This window comes from Macaca thibetana, chromosome 4 (genome assembly GCF_024542745.1).
Source record: "Macaca thibetana thibetana isolate TM-01 chromosome 4, ASM2454274v1, whole genome shotgun sequence".
Classification (NCBI taxonomy): Eukaryota; Metazoa; Chordata; class Mammalia; order Primates; family Cercopithecidae; genus Macaca; species Macaca thibetana.
Genome location: NC_065581.1, coordinates 129109752 through 129137704, shown reverse-complemented (window position 1 = coordinate 129137704; position 27953 = coordinate 129109752). Strand labels below are relative to the sequence as shown.

Genomic DNA, 27953 nt, shown 5'->3' with positions numbered 1-27953 from the left:
TCATTTTGACAGCCAAGAATGCCCCCCAACATTTCCCCAATGCCTCCCACATTGACTCATAAATCCCAATAGCACTCAAGGGTTTATTTGTATTTTAAGCCATCCATTACTACCTGACATGTAGTCATTAAGTCCCTTTGGGCTTTTTATTTATCAGTGATAGCTTTTGGTTCCAAAGTGTCCTAAACATAAAAGGTGATGGCTACTAAGACTGTTATCAATAATATTCTACTATTATTACAGAAGTGTTATTGTTTATGGCTTGTTATTAACCACAAAATTTCTCTTTTGGCTTAAAGTTGGTAAAAAAAATAAATATTGTTAAAGTAAATTTCAGAAAGTTTGGTTGCTCTTAAGAAAAATACTGAGAGTTGGGGGCTCCTGAAAAAATCTGAAATTCAATATAATTAGAAATCTGGTTACTGAAAACCAGATACTTTAAAAATTAAGCCTCTCAGGCCTGCAAATTTTGACAGCATAGTTTTAAAGGCAGATTCTTGGCATAATGTTGAGTGGGTTTTGACCAAGTCATGCTGAGAAATTTGCAACTGCAGCATTCACTGGGGTGAATGCAAAAGAGAAAAAACACATTAATGAAAACTTTCCAGGATGAAAGACCTTAAACTTAGCTTAACTTCTGAACTTTTTGCTCTGCTGTGATCCTTCTGACACTTTGAAGAATGATTCTGGATGGGCTCCAAATAGCACACTCCTCACTCCTCATTCTTAAACAGTGTGAAATCTGTCAACCCAATCAGGTCATCAAGAGGGCAGACTGCCACTTGTCATTACTGAGAGGGGTGTTCTCTAGGACGTTGAAAATGTTGGGCAGGTCTTGCTTTTTACCAAGAGCTAGAGCCTGGCATTTTGAGAAAGACACTTATTTCCACTTATTGGGAAAACTAGCTTAGCACCCGTGTGCAAATCAAGTATGCCCTATTCAATTTACCAGAGTGATGCTTTGACATCATTCCCCTTAACAGAAAGCTGATAATCAAAACTAGCCCACAGGGCTTTATTTGCAAAGATGGAAAGCTCAAAACACTTGCCTCAGCTCAAGACGGAATCTAATTTTTTTTAACTAATTCTAATGCATGAGACAAAGTAACAATATCAGTTAATGAGAAGCATGGGAACTGTTTGAATGCCTGTTCTTCTACTTGTTGCATGTGTTTCACCAAGTTTCTTAATCTTTTGGTACTCTGTTTCTCTGCTTCGAAACCTGGAATAATGATAGGTATTAGCAGCTCTGATTATTTTGTTGTGAGAACTCAGACCCCCCAGGCAAAATTACCAAGTGAATTAAGTTTTCCTTTGACTTTTACCCCTTCCTTACTCACACCATTGAGCTAAGCACTAGGGATTATAGGTAAGTAAGGCATAGGCCCTGTCCTCAAGGAACTAACAGTTTAGTGGGTGAGAAAGACAAGTTAATATGACAATGCAGATATGGCTGAAGAACTGCTTTGCTGAACATAAGTAGGGTGGGGTTGCTTTGGGAGCCCAGCACAAAACACCAGCCACCATTGGGAAAAGACTAGGAAGACTTTCCACCCAATCACCTTCTTTCTCCTCTGTCCTTTTGTCCCACCTTCCTGCTCCCCACAAAGCCACCGCCCTATGACTTTCCTTCTGAGATAGAACCCCAAGCTTTAGACTGTTCCTTCTGCCCTCTTCCATCAGAACCTATCCATCTGACATTGCCTACCTAATTGCAAACTAATTCAAGCTAAGGCATTCATTGATTCATTAATTCTGAGTGGTATTTGCATTCTGACTGGAGCTGTCCTTACACACTCTACCAATCTTTATTGAGCATATACCATGTAGGTTAATTTCAATCTTTTACCTAAAAGACTGGTGAGTGGAAGAATCAAGCCTTGAACCTCATTCTAGGCCAAGTATCCTTTTCTCAGAAATAGTTTCTTATTCCATTTCATCACAGTCTGTAGGCTCTGCCTAGCTTGGCAGCGCCTATAGCAGAGATTTCACGTACAGCAATAGGACGGTGCTAAGGTTCTTCTACGTGGAGATGAGACATATACCAGAGAGAATGGAGAAGACTGCCATTGTGATACCCTAACTTGTATTAACTGGATTGACTCTCTCTTAGCTGAAAATGCTGGATGGATTCCATTAGGCTCCTTCATTTGCAAGACATTAAGGGCTCCTTACCCACCCTCTTCCTCAAGGACTTAACTTGTGCAAGCTGACTCCCAGAACATCAAAGAGTGCAATTAACTGATAAGGTGGCAAGCTATGTCCACAGTGCCCAGGAATTTGCTCAGGTGATAGTACTCTAAAGCCCCCACATTTGGGTCCGGAGCCCCCACACCTATCACCTTGTGATGAATTTAAAGCCCCTGCACCTGGAACTGTTTGTTTTCCTGTAACCATTTGTCTTTTCAACTTTTTTGCCGGTTTTACTTCTGTAAGATTGCTTCAGCTCAATTCCCCCTCCCCTCTCTAAACCAAAGTATAAAAGAAAATCTAGCCCCTTCTTTGGGGCCGAGAGAATTTCGAGCGTTAGCCATCTCTGGGTCACCGGCTAATAAAGAACTCCCGAATTAGTCTCAAAGTGTGGCGTTTCTCTATAATTCACTTGGTTACAACACCATGGCACCATAGCTGCTCCTGGAGGTCCCAACCCCATGAGGGCACTGCTTAGTTCTCCAGCCACACTACCTGTCCACTAGAAGGGCAGCTGGAAGTCCCAGGAAAGGGCAGAGATTTCCTCCTACCACACCCCTCTCCACTCCCCACCCCAGGGCCACTGTTTTTGCCCGTTGCTGCTATGGAAGGACAGGAGTGAGCTCCCGCTCCTGACAGGAAACTCTCCAGGAGCAGCAGCTATAACTTCCTCATCTTTGCATCATCAGCACCCAGCCCAGTGTCTGAGCCAAAGTAAACCCTCAGTTAATGTTTGGAGAAGGGGATGGAAAGGAAGGGAAGAGTGAGCTGTTGAGACAATCGAAGATAGTTCTTCTCTTTGGCAATTCTAAAAGTACTTAACTAAATTTATTCTAAAACGCTAGGTCTCTTCCACCTTCTGCTTCTCTCTGTTCCCTCCTTCAGACACAGCAATTAAACTCTTCATTCTGAGCAATCCAGTGTTAATAACCTAGGATGAGAGAAGGCAAGAGAAACCTCAGTGCCAACAGTGCACATCCCTTTTTGTGCATTTCTGTGTCCCCTCACTTTCATCCCCTGCCATTTGCATCTCCACAGGTCCCACCTGAGCGGGTTTCTCTGTGGCTTTAGCAGGGTGTGTGTATATTCACATTTTTTCCAACGTAGGTGTATGTGAGCTTGTTCTCAGAGCTCTATGGTTTCCATAGTCGTAAGAATAAAAGCATTTTTCTGACTGACCACTCCATCCCTGCCATGGTGCTTTACCTCATCTGGAAGGGTGTGCAGGACCCAGTCCATTACCAGAAAGGATACAATCTCATAGAGGGCAACTCTCAAACTCATATGGGATTCACAGGGTGGTGCCAAACACTTCTCACATTTCTTCTCAGACTACCTTTCACTGGTACAGAGACCTCCTCCGATGGGTGCTTGAATGCCCCTTCTCTCTTGATCTCCCTTCCTCATTCCTTTTGTACTGTTCTGTCTCCTCGCCCTCTCTACCTGACCACACCCCCTACATATACATCAGGTGCCATCTTGCCTCTATGCCATGTGGAAAGAAAGGCTTCTGACTCCAAGTGTGAGGGGCAAAGTAGATCATCACTTTCTTGAGAACGGAGCACCCGCTAGACAAATAATCTTCCTTTCTCTTGCTCATATTTTTTGCCTTATATAGTATTTTAATTTCTAGGTATTTTTAAACTAAAACCTTCCTTACCTGCCACAGCTGAAGCAGAAACAAAAGTAGTGAAGGGGATAAACAGCCAATCCCACCACCTTCCTCTGGGTAGTTGAGGGCAGAAACACTCACTTGAATATTCTTGTATGAGTCCGTTTTCACACTACTGATAAAGACATACCCGAGACTGGGTAATTTATAAAGAAAAAGAGCTTTAATGGACTCAGTTCTACATGGCTGGGGAGACCTCACAATCATGGTGGAAGGTGAAAGGCACGTCTTACATGGCAGCAGCAAGAGAGAAGTGAGAGCCAAGTGAAAGGGGTTCCTCTTATCAAACCATCAGCTCTCATAAGACTTATTCACGACCATGAGAACAGTATGGAGGAAATCACCCCATGATTCAATTACCTCCCACTGGGTCCCTCCCACAACATGTGGGAATTATGGGAGCTACAATTCAAGATGAGATTTGGGTGGGAACACAGCCAAACCATATCCATTCTGTATATTCAGGTACCACAGTGCCTTGCACAAAGCAAGTGTTCAAAGGATATTTATTGGTGGAGGCTTCCCAGTGTTCATCAGACTACAAAAAACAAATAGCCAATTCATTCAACTGCTTCCAGTTCGTTTGACAACTACCAAAGAATATTATATATTTCTTATAGCCATTCCTAATTAAAACATTATGCAAAATTATCAAGGTAGGTAGAGATAGTTAGAAAACACATAAAAGACATATGTGTTTTCTAGAGGGAAGGAAAGAAGAAAGAAGACAATGCCTATGGGCCATGTTAAGCAGCAAGGAAATATTATGGATTATGCCCTGACACCATGACTCTATCAACAGATGTCCCTTCAGGTTAAATTTCAGGCAACTTTAAGGCTTGGCTCCTAAGGGTTAAACACAAGGTCTGTGTGCATCCCTGTGCATCCCGGCAGGGTTTTCTTTTGAGCCGCCTGTTTGCCCAAGTACCTCCCACTCTTTCCCTTCCCCACAAGCTGCTGCTCCACTCTATGTACACAAAAAAAATGTTTGTCTTTTCCAAAGCTGGAGACACCAACCAATGTCTGTGAATTTCTTTGTGTAATAACATAATAATCAAATCACATTAACTCAGTGTCCAGGGAGACATGTGTTTTCAATTTTAAAACCCACAAGTGATTATTTATTCCCTAATACTTCATTTGTACATTTAGTGAGAGAAATAGGAAAGTCACACACATAGAATCGCTTCCAACCTTTGCCATGAAGTTATTTCTCTAGTCGTTTTCTAGTTATTTTACAAGTTGTCTTTCAATATTAGCATTACGGTATTTCTCACTCTCTTGTTCAATGATACCAAGTTTAATTTTCAGCCTTTACAACTTTATTGATTTTTAAACACTTGTATTTATGAATTATACAGTTAGAAAGAATAAGTAATGTCCTCTTATTGGTTTTGTTTTACTATACTTTTTATGTGGTAAATAAGTCATAATATGAGATCTACCATCTTAGCAAATGTTTAAGTGTATAGTACAGTCTTGTTAACTGTAAGTACAATGTTGTACCACAGACCTCTAGAACTTTTTCATCTTGCGTGACTGAAACTCCATACCCCTTGAACAGTGATTTCCCCATTTCCACTTCCCCAGCTGCTAGCAACCACCATTCTACTTTCTGCATCTATGAGTTTGGCTACTTTACTACACTTTTTTTTAAAGGACCAAAACTTAAAATCTTTCGGGTGCTGATACATCATTTTGGATCACTATACCCCAGAGAAAATAGGGTCCTGTGCTAGACTGCCTTATGTCTCCACTCTTTGCCCTTTCCTGTAAAGAGCAGGATATAATGAGCAGAGCATCATCTTCAAGGTCAGAAAGACCCAGGTTCCAATCCCTACTCTGTTACTTATCCATTGCATGACTTTGGCTAAATTATTAAACCTTTCCAAACTCATTTTTTCATTTGTAAGATGTACCTATTTTAATATCAACTTCACAATACCCAATTTTATGAAAATTTATTGGATCGCAAATGTAAATTACCTAGTAGGTACTCAATATTTTGGTTCCATCACCCCAGCTACAACCTCTAGTCTCGTATGGATTGAATACATGGAATCGGAGACCCAGTGTGTTTGTGCTAGATGAAATACATCAGATATGTCTTTGGGAGCTGTTCAGACACTCACGCAGGTGAACACTGCAGTAGTCATCTAAAACAATTCTTTCTTCTCTCTGAATTAGTTCAATGTGAAAATATATAACTTTCCATGGCCTGTTAATGTCTTAATGAAACCTGCTTCCTTAAGAGTGTCCTACACCAAGAGTGCAGACATGATTAGTCCTAAGGTGCCACTAAAATCCATAGACAGCCATGGGCCCTAAGAGAGAAATCTCAATGCACAGGTAAATTTCTCGAGTTCTCTGAGGAACTAAGGATATTTACATTTAGAGTTATATTCCAACCACATATAAAAACCACATAATTAAATCACAGAATCCACTCCAGTGAAATATAATTCAAGCAGCCTTTGTAACCTATAAAGAAAAAGGAATTAGCTTCCAATGCATTCCCTTTCTAAAGAATAAAGCATAAAAGTTTTCTTTCTGGAAGTTTTTAGAGATCAAAGTTTCTATCTAGGCCTCTACCAATGGGTAAAGTTAGTACTAATCTACCGTCTTTCTAAAGATGCACTAATAATCACTTAGGAAAATCCAACAAATTCAGAAAAGAAACAGAGGTTCAAGTTCTTCTATACAGGGGATCATCCCTGTTATCTGACGTGTTAGATGAATGAGTCTTGCCTGTTCTGGACAATTACTTCAATTCGACAATTACATGGTAGCACCTATCATGAGCCAGAAAATGTACTACAATAAACAGAACAGCAGCTTACACCTCAATAGTCATCTCATTCCTTCATTCCTTCTTTTGGTAAACACCTTTTCGGTAAGCCAGGCACCATAATAATAGATAAGACATAGTCCTAGCCTAACAGGGTTTACAGCAGTGTGCGGCATCTGCCGCACAGCAAGAGAGCTAAGTTACTGCAATACTAGGAAGAGAGCTGAATGCCTCTGACCAGGAGCCCAGGAGGAAGTACTTGAGGTGGGCTGCCGAAGGACAGATGACATTTCAACAGGTGGGGAGAATATTCAATTGAGAAGGAATGTGGGAATCCAGATAGAAACAGAAAACTCTGGGGGACCTGGCATAAAAACAGCAAGAGCAGAGATCTGTTTATCTGCAGGGTACTTTTGGGAGATAAAAATGGAAAAGTAAGTTGGCCTCATATTGTGGAGGGCCACGAATGTCAGAATAAATAATATAAATTAAGGAGACATTGTGGGGTCCATTGAAGGACTTGGAGCAGGGGGCTGACATGTAGGAGTTGTGCCTGAGGAACAAATATGTCGGTGGTAGGTGAGATAGATTGAAAGGGATGACTAAAGGCCCTCAGAGGGGTTCATCGAATATCCTGGGACAGGGAGTAAACTAGCAGAGAGGGTGAAAGGAGGGAAGCAGTTGTAGTACGTTACGGCACACATCTGGAACTTCTGCAGTCAAATTTGACAGTCCAAACATATCTCCCAGATAAAAGACCACACTTGCTTTAAATGTGTGCTGAGAACTAGAGAGTTAATGCAGCAGTTTTTAACCTCTGGAGACTTAGAATCAACTGAAAGTTTGGTCACTTCAATTTGCTCACCACAAACTGTTGCCCTCAAAACTCTGGATTTGCTGTAACATTTCAAACTCTGAGAAGCGGAGGGTTCAATAAAACCACATTGAGCCTGGCACGTATTACTTCTTTAGGACTGAGGAAACTTGATCTGCTTCTTACTAATTCATTTAAATTTCATTCAAACTAGGATTTTGAAAAACCTTTCGATTGCCCAGAGAAGCCTTAAGAGCTTATTTTTAAAGCGTTTTCTCCCCTCCTTACAAAAAGGAAACAATAGTTTTCCAACCATCCCTGAACCCCGGATGTCAGAGATTCATAACCCATTTGTTGGGATGGAGTTTATGGTAGGCCAAAAAAAAAAAATCAACTAAAAACGGCAGATTTTGCCAAAAATCCATGTGTTGCATGGTTAAGGAGACAAGCATTTGATCCTCTTGAACACCTACAAGCGATGCAGCAGGTGTGCAGACAGTCAGCTAGGAAGGAGCTCATTCTACTCCATGACTCAAACAGCCATGTTGGTTTTCCCTTCACTGTCAAGAACATAAAGGAAAAATGGCAACTGGAAAAAATAAGCATGTTAAAAAGGAGAGTGAGAGAAACAATTTCACTCTGTCTTAAAGACTTTCCTATTCCTCCCCCTCCTCCTCCCACTCAGTGGCAATGTTGAAACAAAACTCTTCTTCTAGTGACAGCCGTCAAGAAGTCGTGAGTATTTTTTGTACACAGAAGAGCTAATGACATAAGGCTTTAATACATTCTATTCAAGACCTGAGTTTCGAGAACTTAAAATAACTTTTGAGTTCCTTTAAGCTCAAACAGATTTCCCAACTTCAAATTAAATTTTAAGATGATGGTTTGTTTTATTTTGGTTTAAGTTTTTTTCTCCCTTTCTTACTTTTTTTTCCTCTTTTTGGTGGTTTTATTATTGTTGTACATGTTTTATTGTATGTGTTATTTGTTTTTTAATATTTACAGCTGATCTTTTCTATTAAAAACTAAGCCTAGCAAATGCCCTAAATGTTAAGAAATTTAATTTTTTATCTTAATTAAATTGCTCAGAATTTCAAAGTCATTTATAATGACTTTGTCTTAAAAATAGGTCCACCCATGTGAGGAAATCTCCACACTTGATGACATTAAGGGCTGAATAATATATTTGGTTGTCATCAGTTTCTACCCATCATTTTCTGACCACTGAGAATACACACAGTAAGAAATAAACAAATATGGCTTACGACCACTGGTGATTTCCGAAAGGCTGGGGGAGACGTAGTATTTTATTTTAAAAAGGTTTTCTGGAAGCTCTTTTATGAATAAGTGGAACTTTAATGTCTAGAGATGCTAAACTGTGAAAGGGGTGATTTGAATACTGAAGTCATTACAACCAAGTCTAAGTTATGAAATTTGCTAAAAGCACATGAAAATGAATCGAAGTGTTTAATACATTGAAGGAAGCACTGGTCTCATCCAGAGAATGTCATCTTTAGCACCTCGTCAAAGTCCATACTGTAAGTTCTGGAAATGAGTCAATATTGTTTTCTACATACAACCTCTTTAAATAATTCTTTTAAATTTCTTAAAGTAGTCTATATAAAAATTATTTTTACAGAGTAACTGCATCTTAGGCTAGGTTACTTCAACCTTAAAATCCTCATGTATGCTTTCAAGAAAACTGTCATCCTAGACAACACTAACCTTCCAATTTTGCAGGGATCCTGAACCCTGAACTAGTAGAATGTGTGAAAGAGTGAAAGAGCTGTGCTGTAAATCTGCTACTTCTGCTTCAGGACACTTAAAGTCAAACTAATTACCAGTTTCTCCTGTTTTTTAAAGCTGCATATTGAAAACTAGAATTTCACCCTGATTCCTCCAGAGCTCAGCATTCTTGAACTTAGATGAGAGCACACACATCAGGAAAGTAATTTAATTCCATCAACATGTATTTCACACCTATAACTTGCAGGACTTTGTGGAAATTCAAAGAAAATTTAACAGAAATCTGGTCTCCAAAACCTTACAGCCTAATAAGAAAGTCAGATATGTGAATAAGATTGAACTTTGCAACCATACAAGGCACAATTGTTACAGCAAAAGTCAAAAAAAGCAAAGGACAAAGAGGGTGGCTATAGTCAATAATAATTGTACATTGAAAAAATAACTAAAAGAGTATAATTGGATTCTTTGTAACAGAAAGGATAAATGGTTGCAGGAATGGATACCCGATTTTCCATGATGTCATATTACATATTGCATGCCTGTATCAAAACGTCTCATGTACCCCATAAATATGTATATACCTACTATGTACCCACAAACATTAAAAATAAAACAATTATAAAAAGTGAAAATAAAATAAATAACAAAAAAAAGCAAAGGACAGTGGCAGTGGCAAGAGGGCCTGGACCCTAGAACTCCATTTTGAGGTTGATTCAGAAAATGATTACAAAGCTAATATGTGTAAGTTTTAGCATCTTCCACTTAACAAGTTGGCTTATTGTTCAAAAAGAGCATTTAACAATGATGTTTCTGTAAATGAATAATTTATTCAAATTTTATCAGCAAATTTTTTACTGTTTCCATTATATGTAAGACTATTATACACTAGATACGAGGGGTCACAAAGGTTGATTAAATGGTTTCTGACTTTGGGGTGTAATAGTTGTTCACCAATAACTCTGTAGTACAAGACATATGAAAAATCCTGTAACAGTTGAATGCAGTGGTACATACTTGTAATCCCAGCTACTCTAGAGGCTGAGGAGGGAGGATTGTTTTTAGGGAAGGAGTTTGAGGTTGTAGTACACTATGATTGCACACCTGTGAATAGCCACCACACTCCAGTCTGGGCAGCATAGCAAGACTGTCACTTAAAAGAAATTCCTGTAAAAGGAAGATAAACAAAGACTATGAATAGTCACTAACCAAGCAAGAAATTTTATTAGAATAATTACTAGCTCAATAATTATCAAAGTAGGGCTTAATAACACATTATTAAGAGGTTCAGTTGGACTGATGCTCAAAAGTGCTAATATTAGGTTTATGGAGTTGGATCTCCATGGGTGCTTACAGTCAGCTCTGCTCACTTAAACACAAAGGCTTTCTTTGTTCTCAGTATCACCTGAGCTACTTCTGCACCAATTACTCACTACTGGACTTCTGGAAACAGTTGACATAGACTTATTTCAGGAAACCAGGTATACAGTTGACAGAAACAGCCTCGTAATATGGATATATTTACAGCTTTCTTAAATCTCAGATATTTATTCTAGGTTTAAAGTTTCTCCTGATACCAAAATTAATCAGCCCCTATACAGAATATTCCATAGAGAAGGTACTCAAAAATGAAAATAATTTTTATTAACATATTTTTGCATTTGAGCCAACCCCAACTTGTAAAATTTAAAAATTACTGTACTGGCAGTGCCAATACAAACTTTGTATTCCTAAAATTAGCACCAAAGTAGTGCAAAAATGTGTTAATATGTAGATATTTGTGATATTTACAAAAGAAAAGTGAACAGAAATTGAATTTCCCAGTTCGGGTCAATGCTCACATAGATTAGGCAATGAAACATTCTGGAACACTTTTTATAACTATTCCAAATAAGAATCTGGAAACCATAAAACAATAAAATCCAACAAAGGTGCATTAGGATAACTGTAAATGCCTTTAAGTAATGATTTGTAAAATTGTATAAGGGTCTTAAATAAACCTAGCATTTTATTACCAGGCACATTCTTAACATTCCCCAGATTTTTACAAGAGGAATTTAACTGAGCCATCTGTAACATTTAGCTTAGCTAATCATTTACGTTTCTACCCAGAAATACATACGAAATACATTATCATATCATATCAAATACATATCAATACATTATCAAAGTAAATATGGTAGCTATGCACTGGGAGTCCTTTTGGAAACAAATATATCAGATCTTTATCAAAAATTGATTAACACATTTAAATACTTCAAAAAGCAGGACCTTGTACTATTATACAGAGGGTGCTTTATTCAGATTGTTATATGAATTTTTTTCTCCCATCTTCAGCTTCTTATATCTTCGTTTTTCATTATCTCACAAAACACAAATTGCTCCCTAAATGGCACTCGATTGATAAGTTATTAATGTTAGTTTAAATAAACTTATTTTTCTTGGATTGTTGCACGTTCTTCCCCTTTAGAAAGCTACCTTGAGGATTTTTTTTTTCCGGTTAGCTTTATGTATGTCCTCAAATAAGAAAATTAAGTGCTATTATTTTCACAAATGGCTATGTAGCATTGCTTCTGAATCATTTGCTTGTTAATTAAAGGATAACCCAGATAGAAGTTAAATGGAGTAGTCATGGCCTGCCTTGGTATTTTAGAAAATATTGGCCACCAGTTAACACTGCAACTTGTCAGATATCTACCTGCCCAACTGAGACGGTAGGTTTGAAAGTATACAAATAAAGAATATACGTCATGATGAACAATTCATTCAAAAACTTTGAACAATTTTATGGGGAAAGACATTGTATGCTACATTTTTTAACCTACAAGGCATCATAAAAAATTAACTATGAAAAGATTTGTTGGCTGGCTTTATTTAAGTACTGGATTTTTTTTAACGCCATCTGAGCTTATGTTTCAAAGACTGGCCCAGTATGGTAGCTCATGCTTATAATCCCAGCATTTATGGTAGGCCTAGGCAGGAGGATCACTTAAGCCCAGGATCACCAGCCCTGGCAACACAGTGATACCCCCATCTCTATTCTATTTTTTTAATTTGAAAAAAAAAAAATGCAAGACAGGCTAGAGTGAGAGGAATGAGGCACTAGCCTTACTTAAAATTTAGGGGAATACCAAATAACACAGTGATCAAGATGTATCATATCTTAATGCAATCTTTTTAAAAATCAAAATTAAAACCAAAAACAGTCATGAGAAAGAATATAACAAAAATTTAAACAAAGATCCAAAGAGGTCCGCATTCTGTCATGTTGCCGAACTAATATTACTATTATTCGTTTGACTCTAGGTGAAAGAAATAGGTAAGGAATCTTGCTGTTTTCTTCTTCGTTATAAAGATAAAAACAGATCTAAACTTAATATCTCCAGCTCATGGCATCATTAGTTTAGTGATATTTTAGTCAAAATTAGTGAATAGTAACCATTATTTCCTACCATCTACACTTACAATATGTCACTTAATTTCAATGTCATTATCTTAACTATGAATCTTCCTAAAGTACTACACTACTTGGAAAACTAAAGGGAAGTTTAAGAAGTAATCCATTTCAATTTGCTATGTTTATGGCATATTTCCATCATTCAGGGTTATTTTACTTGCTTCTGAGTTTATTATATAAATATAGATATACCCCCAGCTACATAAGACATTTTCTTTTAGTATTTTGGGATGGGGGAATTTTTCTAGAATATGAAAAAAAGGAAAAGATCATCTATAGATATTTTCTTTTAGATTTTCCTTATACATAACATAGGAATAATTTATTTATTGAATAATTGATTTCATTCTATATAGAGCTATCACTACATTTCTTTGCTTTCTTATGTAGCAAAACTCCTTAAAAGAGTGGTCTACACTTGATATTGTTTCAAACTTCTTCACATTGTTTCTCTTCTTAAACTTTTTATCATAAAATAACTTCAATTTATCAAAAATCTGCAAGAATACTCATATACTCTTTCTCCATATGCACCATTTGTTATATTTTGCAATCTTTGCCTTGCTGCAATACATTTTTTTCTTAACACTTTATTGTACATATGCCACTTTATCACTAAATATTTCAGCATGTATTTTCTAACAATGAAAGCATTCTTTTGTAACCACACTTCAATTATCATTCAAATAATATGTTTGGGGTATTTCTGGGCAATCACTGTGATGTCAACACTCAAGTTTTAAAAGGCACATGTGAAATGAGTATTAAAATATTTATAAATATGAATGTCTCATGCATAAATCCGTATCCAAAATTATCCTAATGTCATTTATGAAATTTTTTTCTGATACAGAATCCAGTTAAGGGTCATGCATTGCATTTAGTGCACTGTCTCTAGTATTCTTTATTATGAAACAATACCTAAAGCTGTCTTTGTCTTTCATGATATCGACATTTTTTAAGAGCGCACAGGCTGATTGTTTTGTGGAGTGTCCTTCAACAATTTTGTCTAATGTTTCCTCTTTATTAGAATCAGATGTGCATTTGGGGCAGGAACACAATATGTGTGAGGTTGTATCCTCAGTGCATTACATTAGGAAGAGCATGATGTCAGTTTCTGGTGGCATTAACTTGGATTACTTAGGGAAGATGATGCCCCCTCTACATTTTTCCACTAAAAAACTACCCATGTTTTTCTTCTCCAATATTAATAAGTCTTCTGTGGGTAAATGCTTTGATATTGGGTAATTACCCCATTGCTTTTTAAACTTTTCACTTAATAATTTTAGTATCCGTTAATGATTCTGGCCTGAATCAGTCATTACCATATCGGCTACAAAATGGTAATTTTCCAACTATTATTTCTTCTACATTTATCAGTTGGCACATTCTACAAAGAAGAGATTTCACTTCTCCTTATTTACTTACTTACCTTATCACCAGTATGAACTCATTGGTTCTTACTTCAGCCAATGGTTTATAATCCATTCTTTTGTTATTCATTTTGAGGCTCAGATTTCCCATATTTTCTCAGACCCCTTGATGTTGTCACTTCTGTCATTTTTAAATGATTCCATCATTTTTTTAGTTCCCTCTTATTTTCTAGTATAACAAGATGCTACAGTTCATCCGGTACATTTTCCATCCCTGCCCTAGAACTGGCCATTTCACCAAGATAAATCTGGTCCCTATTAGCAAAAAGTCATATTTTAAAACCACAGTCTGGGTGCTAGGTGTGCTCATTGCTACCAGAGTGTTGCTGCTTCTAGGCACACAATAAAATGTGCTCAAGTACTGTGCATAGTTCATGGCCAACTCTCAGTCTTCAAGGTACCTGACCCATTAGCAGCATTTAATTTTGATGATCACATCTTCCCACTGGCAATACAATCTTCATGAAGCTTCTAGGAAATGATGTTCTCTTGGCTTTTCTCTCTCCTCATGGGATACTCCTTCCCAGTCCTCTTTAATTTGCCCTACTTTTCTCTAAACCCATCTAAAGTCAAGGTAGAGTCTAGAATTCAGACTTTGATCCTTTTCTCGTCCATATCTATACTTACTCCCTAGGTAATCTCATCTGACAACTCTCAAGTTTTTATCTCAAGTCCAGTCTTCTCCCTCAAGCTCTGGATTTTATATCCATTTATTTCTACTTAGCATCCTCACCTGCATCTCTGATAGATGTCTAGATACAACATGTGTAAAATCGAACCACTCCAGACCTGGTCCACCTATAGCTTGCCCTTGAATTATGCCTTTGCATGCATAATGCAGCCTAAATAACAAACTGAATTTGGTCACTCACTGCCATCAGGGAGCACCATTGTTTCCTCTGCCTCTGCCATCTGTTGTGATTTTTGAGTTCCATAGAGGAAAGGGGGAGATAGGGGAAGGCAGGACAGAAGCCAAAATTACTTTACATATGAGCCGTACATTTCCTACTAGACTGTTAAATTGACTCTACATTCAAAATTGGCAGCAGACGTCACTAATGTGGCCCTAGAGTGATTCATATAATTTCAGCTGAGATAAGAAATATCTTGACAGACATTCAAATAATGTGTTTGGGGTATTTCTGGACAATCACTGTGATGTCAACACTCAAGTTTTGAAAGGCACATGTGAAATGAGTATTAAAATATCTCTACTGGTAAGATTCGATTTTTATGGCAACCAGTAAGAGAGAATACACCATTAGAAAGTAAACACTCTCTGCTTCTTGTCAGGGGCATCCAGGTTACTTTTTGTGCTAAGATTATTGGTTCCTTTGCCAGTGATGTTCCTGGGATATTAGGAACCATTTCCTCACATGTAAACTGGTATATTCACAACCCTTCTAATTCAGGTGGAAAACATCATACAAGTGAGAGTGTGGGATGAGAACTTGGTCTAAATGTTTGAGTCTCAGTTCCACTATAGTAGAAAAAGAATAACTGCTCATTTCAAATGCATGCAGAACTGTGTGAATTTCACTTAGCATACCAGCATCATTAACAAGAAAATGAAATTCTTAATTCATATATTTCATGGTCTTCCAAAATTACATTCTGAAACACCTTGACATTTTAGTAAATGTAATGCATAAGAAATATAGTTAGGTCGGGTGCAGTGACTCTCTTCTATAATCCCAGCACTTTGGGAGGCCAAGGTGGGCGAATAGCTTGAGCTCAGGAGTTCAAGACGAGCCTGGGCAACATGGCGAAAACTTGTCTCTACAAAAAATGTAAAAATTAGCTAGGTATGGTGGTACATGCCTGTAGTCCCATCTACTCAGGAGGCTAAGGTGGGAGGATCACTTGAGCCCAGGAGTCAGAGGTTGAAGTGAGCCAAGATTGCACCGCTGCACTCCAAACTGGATGACAGTTGTGAGACCCTGACTCAAAAAATAAGTAAAACATTTAAAAAATATATCAGGTGTGTTCATGAAGCATTTCAAATGTAGAATTCAATAGACTATATTTTTAAAAGTATAGAAAGCATCCTCTAAATTTCTCTCCTTTTAATACATTATATTTTTACAGAGTGGAGAAAGTTAGCTCTCTTTTAAATATATAAATTTCTTGACTTGATGACTTTCCACAGATACAACATACTCAGGGGAGATTGGCACCAAGAAAAAGGTGAAAAGACTATTAAGCTTTCAAAGATACTTCCATGCATCAAGGCTGCTTCGTGGAATTATACCACAAGCCCCTCTCCACCTGCTGGATGAAGACTACCTTGGACAAGCAAGGGTAAGCTGACTGCCCCTGTCTCCTCACAGCAGGCCAGCGGCCAACAGTATGTGCCTCGGCCGATAGCACTGGTGTTGGAGTCCTACTCTGCCTCTTGAGGAGCTCTGTGACCCTGAGCTCATTATTCCATACATCTGGACTTATTCCTCTAATAGCAAATGAAATTAACAGAAACATCCCCCTTATGAGGTGCACGAAGTAAACCATGTTTATATGCTTAATATACCCATGCCTAACTAGCCATTTTCATTTTTATAAAGGTATGAAATATATTTGCATGATACTAAGTAAAGCAAAATTTTGGACTGGCAGATTACTAATGAAGGAATAACTAAAGTTTTTAATTTATTAAATTAGCTCATTGTAATAGCTACACTAAAAATAACCCAATCATTATCAACTCTTAATTCTACTTTAGGCTGTTGATGCACTGCATTTTCCTTTTCATAATTTTTAATTCATTTGAATAAATCTTAATAACTCTACAATTACTTTTGTAATACATTGATCTGACTGAGGGTGGAAATTAATGTGTGACAATCTGCAAAAAGTGTTCAGGTTATGTCCACCCCAAACTGCCAAAGGAATTTAAATTTCAGCAATAAATGCCCCAGTTTAAACAGAAGTCAAAGATAGATTTTATAGCTTGCATGCTAAGTGATATTATACTATTTATATACTATTATGAAATATATACCACTGGCAAAGCCCAGTGCCTCATGCCTGTAAATCCCAGTACTTTGAGAGGGCGAGGCAGGAGGATTGCTTAAGCTTGGGAGGTTAAGGCTTCAGTGAGGTATGATGATACTACTGTACTCCAGCCTGGGGGACAGAGTGAGACCAGGTCTCAAAAAGAAAGAAAAAGAAAGAAAAGAAAGAAAAAGAAAAGAAAGAAAAGAAAGAAAGGAAGGAAGGAAGGAAAAAAGAAAAGAAAAGAAAAAAGAAAAGAGAGAGAGGAGGAAGGGAGGGAGGGAAGGAGGAAGCAAGGAAGGAAGGAAGGAAGGAAGGCAGGAAGGCAGGCAGGCAGGCAGGCAGGCAGGCAGGCAACTAATATATGCCATGAGCAAATGAACAGCAAGTAATGTCAAAAGAGCTAATTCCCAATATTAGGCCTCCAAAAGGATAAAAAAATCATTTCTAACAACTTAAGGTCTGATATTGGGCAATTTTTGAATGTTTGCTTGTTTTTTGCTTATGAGAGGAGAACAAGTCTAAGCTTCCCCAGCCCTGGAATATCACTGACAGAGCACTCTTGGTGGTCTCTCTCCTCTAAGCAGCCACCTTTCAAGAAAGGTGGTGTGAGATGTGGAAAGGACAGAGGGCTGGAAGTCCAGCTATCAGAGGCCAAGTCCTGGGGCTGCCTTCAATATTGTGTGAGTTAGGTAAAAGTCTCACACAATCTAAACCTCAAAAATAACCTAATATCCCTTCATTTTTCTGATGTGTTGTGAGGGTATTTTTGTGTCACGCCGGGGCATTTGGATTTTATTGTAGGACATAGGAAAAACATTCAATTGTACTAGATGATATTATGCGAGGATTTTCAACTTTTTAATTGTTTAATCCACTGTATCTCAAAGTAAATGTTTGAGTCTCCAATGTGATTCATTTGCGTGCTGTTTGTTGTTTGCCTTTTCAGCATATGCTCTCCAAAGTGGGAATGTGGGATTTTGACATTTTTTTGTTTGATCGCTTGACAAATGGTAAGTTACCCAAAAGAATTCTCACTAAAATATATACCATAAAATGGGATTAATTTCATGAAAAACAAAATTTATTTTTAAACATTGCTATTCGTTTTTCCTTCTTTCCCCATTTTCATAAATCTACAGCTACTGAAGAAGGACCTGGGTAAGGGAAAATCAACTCAAATGAAGAATAAGGACTGAATTTGACCTTAGAATCTTAAGACAGTTTCCTTGTGACCTTGATCATCCCAAAGGAATTTAGAAACCACAGATTAGATTCTTTTCTTGCAGAATATTTTGGCCACATCCAAAAGTAGGGAGTTCATTGTTAGTTGATGAAAACTAGAAACAAAAGTATATCTGATCAGCCCTGACTTTTACTGGGCAGGGTGCTTGTGCAGTTTTATTAAGTGAGCTAAGTCTGCCCTGTTGTGGGTATTGCTCAAATGTGTTTGACATCATCAGAAGAAAACAATTGCTGAGGAAAGACTATAAAAGCTTAGGCTGCAGCCAAAGGGAAAAGTAAACATCCTCATTGGTGTCACTTCTTAAGTTTTTGTACCTATAAAGACCTTCCTTAAGAAAATAATAAAAAATCTATTATATTTTTATCTGGCCATTAAACAAAGGCTGATGACTTTGAGGGCCAATGAAAGACACCACATTTAATGCTGATGTTGATAGGCCTCATCATTTGCTAGACTTGTGCTTTAAGTCATTATATATGGTTTTCTCATCATTCTATTACTTGGCAAACAATATGCAGTTGAGAGAAATATAGCTTAAGACCATGAAATGGACCTTTACACTGTGGAAAGCAAACTAGATCACAAAGAGATGAATCCCATAATTTTGCATGTCATTTTGCTCAAATCAACTGAGAAATGGGTACTGGTAAACTAAGTTACCTGTGAACAAAAGAACTTGTTAAATGGTGTTTGTTTGAAAGAGAATATAATCATGACTCTTATAGACATATGAAATGACCACGTCAGAGATTTTCAACTCAATTAGAGATCCAGTAAGATGCTACAACTGGTTCAAAGGAGAAGTCAAAGAGCCTCACGTGTATACAAAGTATATACCACACATATCTAAGAAATGCTGAAATTGATTTATAAGTAGGTACAAAATCGAGAGGGGGAAATAAATTGTATTTCCACCTAACCGATTTCATTTCCCATATGTTTTCTTCCAGAGTTTCAGGTCTTATGTATAAGTCTTAAATTCATTTAGTGTTGATTTTTGTATACAGTGAAAGATGAGGGTCTAATTTCATTCTTCTGCATGTGGATATCCAGCTTTCCCAGCAGCATTTATTGAAGAGACTGTCCTTTCCCCAATGTGTTTTTGGTGCCTTTGTCAAACATTAGTTGGCTGCAGAAGCATGAATTTATTTCTGGGTTCTCTGTTCTGTTCCATTGGCTTCATTGTCTGTGCTTTTAAAATTCAAAATCATTATTCCTAAATAAACAATATTTCTTGAATGCTTACAAGTCATTACAGCTTCAATTTTGCATCTCTGCTGACTTGAATTCTAAAATAGCTCATAGTCAGATCTCCTCTTGAGTGATTTTCCATAGGAAGAAGAATAGGCTATGATTATTAAGCAATATGGTAGTTTAGATACACCTGTAAATGGAATCGTCAATTGGAAGTGACTTACGGAATATTTCAAGTGGCCATAAGCTGTGTCTTTAAAAAAATACACATGTACACGTGTATTTGTGTGTGTGTGTATGTATCCCCGACACCCCAATAGGCAGATTCCTTCTAACTCTTAATGTCTTCATTGCCTTTGGTGAAGGGAGAAGGTCTGAGCTAATTTTACTTGTACAATAAGAAAAAACCTAGGATCAGATCATAGTAATAATATGCTCTATACTTGAATAATTTCACATCTAAAGGGAAAAAAATTCTATCAAAGAAACTTTATTACAGAGATTTTGGATCTTATTGTCAATCTTGATATTTTAGTGATGGTCAAAATGAGTTAAAGTAAGTGACTGTTTTCCTACAGGAAACAGCCTGGTAACACTGCTGTGCCACCTCTTCAATTCCCATGGACTTATTCACCATTTCAAGTTAGATATGGTGACCTTACACCGATTTTTAGGTAAGTCCTTGTTTTCACATTTCTAGCCCCATTCTGTTGAATAATGGCAATGCATAATACTCTTTAATATAAAGTGGCAAGAACCATAGGACGATAGATGAAGACCTCCAATTAATCTTAAATGATCTCATCTTACTTTTAAAATATGGCTTGTTCATCCTAAATCATTTAAAAAGTGTTTGATCACAAACAACTTGGGGGTTAGGGGTGCTGACCCCCTGTGTAGTCAAAAATCTGTATATAGCTTTTGACTGGAAGCCTTACCAATAACCAACAGTTAATTAACACATACTTTGTATGTTCTATGTATTATTTACTATATTCTTACAATAAAGTAAGGTAGAGAAAAGAAAATGTTATTTTAAAAATTACGGGGAATCCCAGCACTTTGGGAGGAGAGCAGATCACAAGGTCAGGAGTTCGAGACCAGCCTGGCCAGCATAGTGAAACTTTGTCTCTACTAAAAATACAAAAAAAAAAATTTAGCCAGGCTCAGTGGCAGGTGCCTGTAATCCCAGCTACTTGGGAGGCTGAGGCAGGGAGAATCGCTTGAACCCGGGAGGTAGAGGTTGCAGTGAGCCGAGATCGTGCCACTGCACTCTAGCCTGAGTGACAGAGCAAGACTCTGTCTTAAAAATAAATAAATAAATAAATAAATAAATAAATAAATAACTAACAAGGAAGAGAAAATGTATTTACTATTCATCAAGTGGATGTGGATCATCATAAAGCTCTTCATCCTCATCATCTTCACACTGAGTAGGCAGAGGAAGAAGAGGAAGAGGAGTGGTTGGTCTTGTTGTCTCAGGGGTGGCAGAGGCAGAAAAAATCTGAGTACAAGTGGACTCACGTGGTTTAAACCCATGTTCTCAAGGGTCAAGTGTAGTTATGTTTATAATAAATTATATGTAAAGAAAACCATCAGGAACATATCATTTTCAAAGAAGATACTTGTCTGCTGACATATTAACAAACCTCCAGCAGCATGTGCCTCAAATAATTCTAATCAGGACATGAGTTATTGAAAATTTTCAATAGGCTTTTTAAAAAATAATAATAACTACCATTTGTGTAGTGCCCACGATGAGCAGAGTACTTTTGGCAAATTATTTCTAACCATTTAAACAAATCTGCAAGTAGGATGTTATTATCACCATTTGTCCCATAGTTTAGGAGAGGTACAAAGAGGCTTCATTACTTGCCCAAGGCCAACAGCTAGTAAGTGGCAGAATATGAGTCCAAGCCTAGCTCTGTTGACTTGGGAGTCCACCATCTTTCCACTCAACTCCATCATTACTCTGTATCAAAAGGCAGCCTCAGTTCTCATTTAAATTTGTGTGTATTCTTATTTATCTGCTAGTGAATTTTTCAGGGCACATTTCTAATCACCAAATGACTTTCCTCCGCCATTTAGCATGTTTCTGGCTTCTTTTTGACTTGCCACATGGCTGTACTTTGATTTTGGAAGCTGACTTAATGCCGTTAGAAGAAAATAACAGGCGTGACAATAATAACGGGAGCCACACCCAGGTTTCTATGGTGCTTACATCTGCTGGAAGCTCTTCCAAGGACTTGCATATATTAGTAAACACATTTAATCCTTATTCCACTTTGAGCTCAGAGTTATTGCTATCCCCATTTTACAAAGGAGGAAACTGGGGGAACTTGCAGCTAAGTAACTTGCCCAATACAGACATTAAAGTGATAGAGGATTTAAATATAATTGTAAAATATACCTGCTGAATATAAGGTATGTGCAACGCAACAGAAATATTTGAAACCAGTCACAACATGGCTCATTTCCAGAAATCCAAATAACCTCAAGCTGATTGTATTTTAATTGATGGAACAAAGTAATGGCCATGCATAGGGCCAAATAATTTTGATTTGTCCAAAAAGGGAGATACAGATATAGATACTTTGGACATGTGTATCTACCCAGAAAATATGTAAAGAATACAAAGACTTGACACCAGAATTAATACCATAATCCAGAGCCAGATTCATAGCAATGGCCTGAGAGAATCTGGCTGTACTTGCAAAGCAGGACACTCTATAGACACTGAATATATTGCATCCTAAGCATCGCCTTGGTTATGAGCTGAAGCAGGCTAGTGTCTTCCATAAATAGCAAACCAAAATTGCCTTGTCTGTGTCTCTACTTGGTTCCAAGAGCACTCTAAGCCTTGCATTAGATTGCAGGAGCATGAAAGATGATACTCTAACAACTTGAATAAGGTAGAAATAAATGCAAGGAGTCCACAGTTGGATCAAGGCAGTACTCTGAATCTCTGCCCTAAGAGGCCCTGATTTGCTTTCATTGGTATTTGTTATTCAAGTGTTAAACCAGTCTTTGGATATCAGTATTCTGATGCTACTAGGGCTCTTTGAAGGAAACCTCATTTGTGGCATATTATTTATAAATGGCAGAAACTCAGACTATCGTGTGAGATAAAGTTGTCCTTTTCCTACATATTTATTTTTCCTATGAATGACAGCCTTTATGAAAGTCAGAAAGGTGAGATTTATGAAGGAGGTGAGAAATCCCAAGGCTTCACAAATCCTTTTGGCCTTTCTCCCCTCTGCTGTCCATCTCTGCTCTCTGCTAAAAACAGCCTAGCAGAACTGCCAAGCTTGCAAACCACGTTTATTTTTAAAGCATCTCTATGCTGCACATTTTGGAGGCACTGATATTTTTAAGCAAAAAGCACCCACAGTAAGTCTAAGCTAGTACACCACTCCTATTTGGGTTTTAGTTGATTGAGTTATCTGTTTACCTCCCAGTCATGGTTCAAGAAGATTACCACAGCCAAAACCCGTATCACAATGCTGTTCACGCAGCTGATGTCACCCAGGCCATGCACTGCTACCTGAAAGAGCCAAAGGTAAGATGACCCAGCTGCCTTCTCAGCCACCTGGAAATGCCAAGGAAACTAGCTGCTGGGCCCAAGTTACCCAACATATCTGAGTAACTATGTTATGTGTCATTAACAATGTGAACACAAATTATGGATATTAAGTTTCCAGTATCAGCTCTGAAAATCTTACAATGTTCATGAAAAAGAATGGGACTCATCTGAGGTTTTCTTTCATATTTTGTATATTTTTGAGGCTGCATTAGGACAAAAAAAAACTTCCTCTCTATGGCAAGCTACATCTTAGGTATCTTCAACAGTACATAGAACTAGCTCCGTGCCTTAGATCTCTGCCACAAACAGCACCAGCATTGAACTTTGCTGGGAAAAGTCTCCTACCGCATGAGTTTTGATCAACAAATGGAATCAAAGCTCCTCAAGTCTGATGTTCTATTTCCTACTGAGCCAACTGGATATCCTGATTCAGGGCCCAAGAAAACTTGTGAATGTCAAAGACCTCTTAGCAAGCATGTTCTGATGCAATGAACCAATCCAAAGTTAAAAATTAAAAACATCATAATAATGCTCAATACTCAACATTCAGGCAGTCCTTAGCTGTATCAAGTCTGTTGGTACAAGGTACAGGATGAGTTTTCTTAAGGTTTCGGGAAAATTATATTCTAAGACTGTTGAGTTCAATCTGTTTTTAACATCCCCCTACATACGTGGATGCTTTGACAGTAACCACTTAATGTTCAGATGTCAAGCAGGCACTCTCAGGGCAAAGCTGAGTGGGTGCCTCATCCCTGCAACATATCCCAAGGACATTAATGGCTCTGTTTTTTAATTTCCAAGTAGTCTAAGCATTGCAATATGTCATGCAGTTGTATTTTTAAAGTTAGTATTGGATTCCCATGTCTCTGCTTATTTTCCTAGCTAAACAGAAAATCACAGATTCTCATACATTCTCCCACTATTTATTATACATTGAAAAAAATGCAGATCTTACAAGTCGGCCCACTTCTTTCAAAGTGGCAAAGATATATTAGACAGTTGAAATACACAAATGATTTTTTATTAGGTCCATCACATGACTTCAACTTTTTTCTTCATTTACACATTTCTCTAGGAACAAGGCTGATTTTAGGCCCTGTCTTTTCCCTATCCACCCAACAGCAGTGTTGCCAACAAGCAATGCCATCACAACAACAAAACAAAACAGAGTGGAATAGGAAGAAGGGGATACCAGAATGATCTACACAATTTGAGTTTACCCAATTATTTTCCACACAGTCCTTTCCTTTTTGCCTGTGATTTCCTGTGACTGTCACCTCATTTAATGCTTCAAAGGGTAAAGATCTGGCTGATAGGCTTAAACAATGCCATGATGATCCATTGTGTTTGATTTAGCCAAAATGATTATGAGCTTATTTGTGAAAACATACCAATCTCCCAATTTGTTTTTTTAACAGCTCGCCAGCTTCCTCACACCTCTGGACATCATGCTTGGACTGCTGGCTGCAGCAGCACACGATGTGGACCACCCAGGGGTGAACCAGCCATTTTTGATAAAAACTAACCACCATCTTGCCAACCTATATCAGGTAAGGGAGCCCAACCTGGCGCCAGACACAGTATGGTCAATTGCCTTAGGCCCGGTGCTCAAGCTCGAATCTCGCCCATGGAGAAAATCTTCTTTTAGGGTTAGCCTCAATGATGGAGACCACATCCAAAGAGCATGGGTTTGAAATAGGCCCAGCATATCCTGCAAGGGAGATTAACTTAATTTACAAGGATATCCAAGGAATTCAATTTGCTCCAAAGCAGGTTTGAAATTGTCTTAAGTTGAACAGGATCCTTGAACCTCCCCTCTCATGGTCTGAGAATATCTGTCTCCATGGAGACTATCTTGTACATAATGGCCAGTTAAAGCCAGTTCCTGCAGGACTGCCGTGGATATTTCCGAGGTGCAACCCTAATTCAGACTTGACTCTGGGGCCATTTCTGAACTGTGTTGGCCTCTGAGTCAGAGATATGTTATTAAAGACAATAGGCATACTTCATTGTTATAAAATAGTTGAGCAATATGAGAAGGTTGGCCTGAAGAATTCTTCTCTACAACATTGTTTCAGATATTAAGCCTTAGATCGTAAATGAGTTACTTCCAGAATTTTCAATGTGGTTCTTTGAATACTTTCAGCTGTCATTAACAAAATCATTTCACACAAGAGAGTCATTGATATCAGTTTTAGTAGATCTTTTGAAAAAAAAAAAAAAATGAGTGCTGAAAGAAATCCTGGCAGATGCCCATAAAACAGCTGCATTAAACAAGATTTTGCAACTTGAGGATGCATTTTTTTTTCAATAAAGTACAATTGGAACATGAAAAGAAGCCTTTCTCCATCCAGTTGATTAGCTTTGGGCACAGATAGGAAACAGGTTTCCAAGACATATATGTTTACCTAGCATATATTTCAATTCTGAGCTCCCTTGAGCTGCCAGCCAGCACCTAGAGCTGGGATAGATATGGCCACGTAGAGGAGACAGGATAATAGAACCAAAAAAGCCTTTTGATGGTGACCTAAAATCTAAACAAATATTTAAAAAAAGCTAAAACTTAATTTTCTAAACCATCTCAGCAGCAAAATGTATTGCTTGAGAAAAGACACAGATATTTAACTAGGGAAAAAATGAATGACTATCGTGAAAACCCCCAAAACAAGTTTTTTTTTTCCTCCTGTCAATTTTGACTTTTTCAAATGTCATTTATTAGAAAAAGAAAATCAGTCAACAAGGTTGGCTACTCAGTCCATTAACATATAATGTAAATGTTTACATGATTCTAATTTCTCATCATCAAATAAATCCTACCAATGACGTTTCAGAGAGTAACTACTGCTATTGACTGATTTGTACATAAAAACCAAGGTCATAAAACTACACTTTCACATGTAATATACGAAGAACATGTAGCAAGTTCTTATTTAGAGAGCAATTCAGAAAGAAATATGCTAAATATTAAAGAAAGACATAAAAACAAGAAAATAAGTATAGAATTTCATTAGTAAGTGAAGAATTACATGCTCACTGATGATTAACAAAAATTGATTCTCAGAAATACCCCAATCTATCTGATTCAGATACTAAAGATTTTCTCGGAAAAATTGATTTTTTTCTCAAACTTTTGAAGTGAAGATAGTTTTTAATAACATTTGTTTTCTTTTTTCTTTTTTTTTTTTTTTTTTTTTTTTTTTTGATGGAGTCTTGCTCTGTCACCCAGGCTGGAGTACAGCGGCTCGGTCTCAGCTCACTGCAACTTCTGCCTCCTGGGTTCAAGCGATTCTCCTGCCTCAGCCTCCTGAGTAGCTGGGATTACAGGCGCCCACCACCATGCCAGGCTAATTTTTGTGGTTTTAGTAGAGATGGGTTTTCGCCATGTTGGCCAGGCTGGTCTCTAACCCCTGACCTCAGGTGATCCACCCGCCTTGGCCTCCCCAAGTGCTAGGATTACAAGCGTGAGCCACCATGCCTGGCCTATTTTCATCTTTTTATTAAAAATGAACACTCTAATACAACCAAGTTCTACAGGCCTTTTCAATGCAACATATAGTCACATATTTTTAATCAGAAATATAAACTTACTGCATATATTGCAATATATGGCTGATTATCCAAGTCCTAGAAGTTCAAAGATGAATGAAACACAATCTCTGCCCTCAAACATTTGTTCAAACTCAGATGCTCAAAATGAGCAAAATCCAAGCAAACTTAATCCCAATTTGAAAGAGGTTTGAGGGATTAGTTCATGTTGATACAATTGTTTTTTTAAAATCTTTAAAGAGTAGATACTTGTGCTGTTCTTTGTATCCAAAGACGTTACTAGAATAAAGTGAGCTACTGGTTTGGTTTTTTCTCCCCCCACAGTAGTAAATTTATTCTCTAATTCTCTGGCCTTGTCCCTGTAAGGAAAGAGAAGAGAGAGGGATCCATGTATGTGTCTCTGTGTCTGTGTGTGTGTGTGTCTGTGTGTGTGTGTGTGTCTGTGTGTGTGTGTTTTCAGAAACAGGGTCATGTATGTGTCTGTGTGTGTGTGTGTGTCTGTGTGTGTGTGTGTGTCTGTGTGTGTGTGTCTGTGTGTGTGTGTCTCTCTGTGTGTGTGTGTTTTCAGAAACAGGGTCTTGCTTTCTCACCCAGGCTGGAGTGCAGTAGTGCGATCATAGCTCACTGCAGCCTGGAATTCCTGGGCTCAAGCAATCCCTCCACCCCAGCCTCCCTAGTAGCTGGGACTACAGGCACCTGCCACCACACCTAATTCTGTTTTTTGTAGGGACAGGGTCTCACTATGTTGCCCAGGCTAGTTTCGAACTCCTGGCCTCAAGTGATCATCCCACCTCAGCCTACCAAAACATTAGGATTACTGTCATGAGCCACCTGGGACTACAGGCCTGAGCTACCATGCCCAACCAAGAAGGATCTCTTTGATGATGACTAGGGAGAAATTGAGGTATAGGTCTAGGGACCACATTCAGGACACTACCTGTATCAGTCACCTGTTCAACTGGTCTTAGGATCTCTTGGAGGCTGTAGATCCATGTCGTTTAAGATTTCAGAACAAAGTTAAAGGCAAGGCAGTATCACATAGCACCATACAGATGTCTCCAGTGTTCCACAGCTGGCTAGAATACAAGCTGAAATTTTCTTAGCCAAATTGGTACTTGTAAATACTGAAAGTAAAAATTGTTTAAAAGGACTTGAAAATAATAGGAAATTTCAATTTTGTCAAAAAATTATGATCCCTTTATTTTTGGCTATATACCATCACTATTAACTATACTAAGGAACATCAAAAAGATGAAAAACATTTCTTTCAAAAAGTTCAGTTCAACAAACTATTTA

At 37.9% G+C, this 27953-nt stretch overlaps 1 protein-coding gene across 2 annotated transcripts in view; it reads left to right on the top strand.

Annotated features, from left to right (window-relative positions):
• PDE7B (phosphodiesterase 7B) overlaps positions 1–27953 on the top strand; it is a 334565-nt gene that overhangs the window by 269907 nt on the left and 36705 nt on the right. For both annotated transcript variants that reach the window (XM_050787962.1, XM_050787961.1), the window contains 5 exons: positions 16247–16398; positions 18038–18101; positions 20107–20202; positions 22987–23087; positions 24530–24661. In XM_050787962.1, the coding sequence (XP_050643919.1) occupies positions 16247–16398; positions 18038–18101; positions 20107–20202; positions 22987–23087; positions 24530–24661 (545 nt within the window). The remainder of the gene's footprint in view (positions 1–16246; positions 16399–18037; positions 18102–20106; positions 20203–22986; positions 23088–24529; positions 24662–27953) is intronic.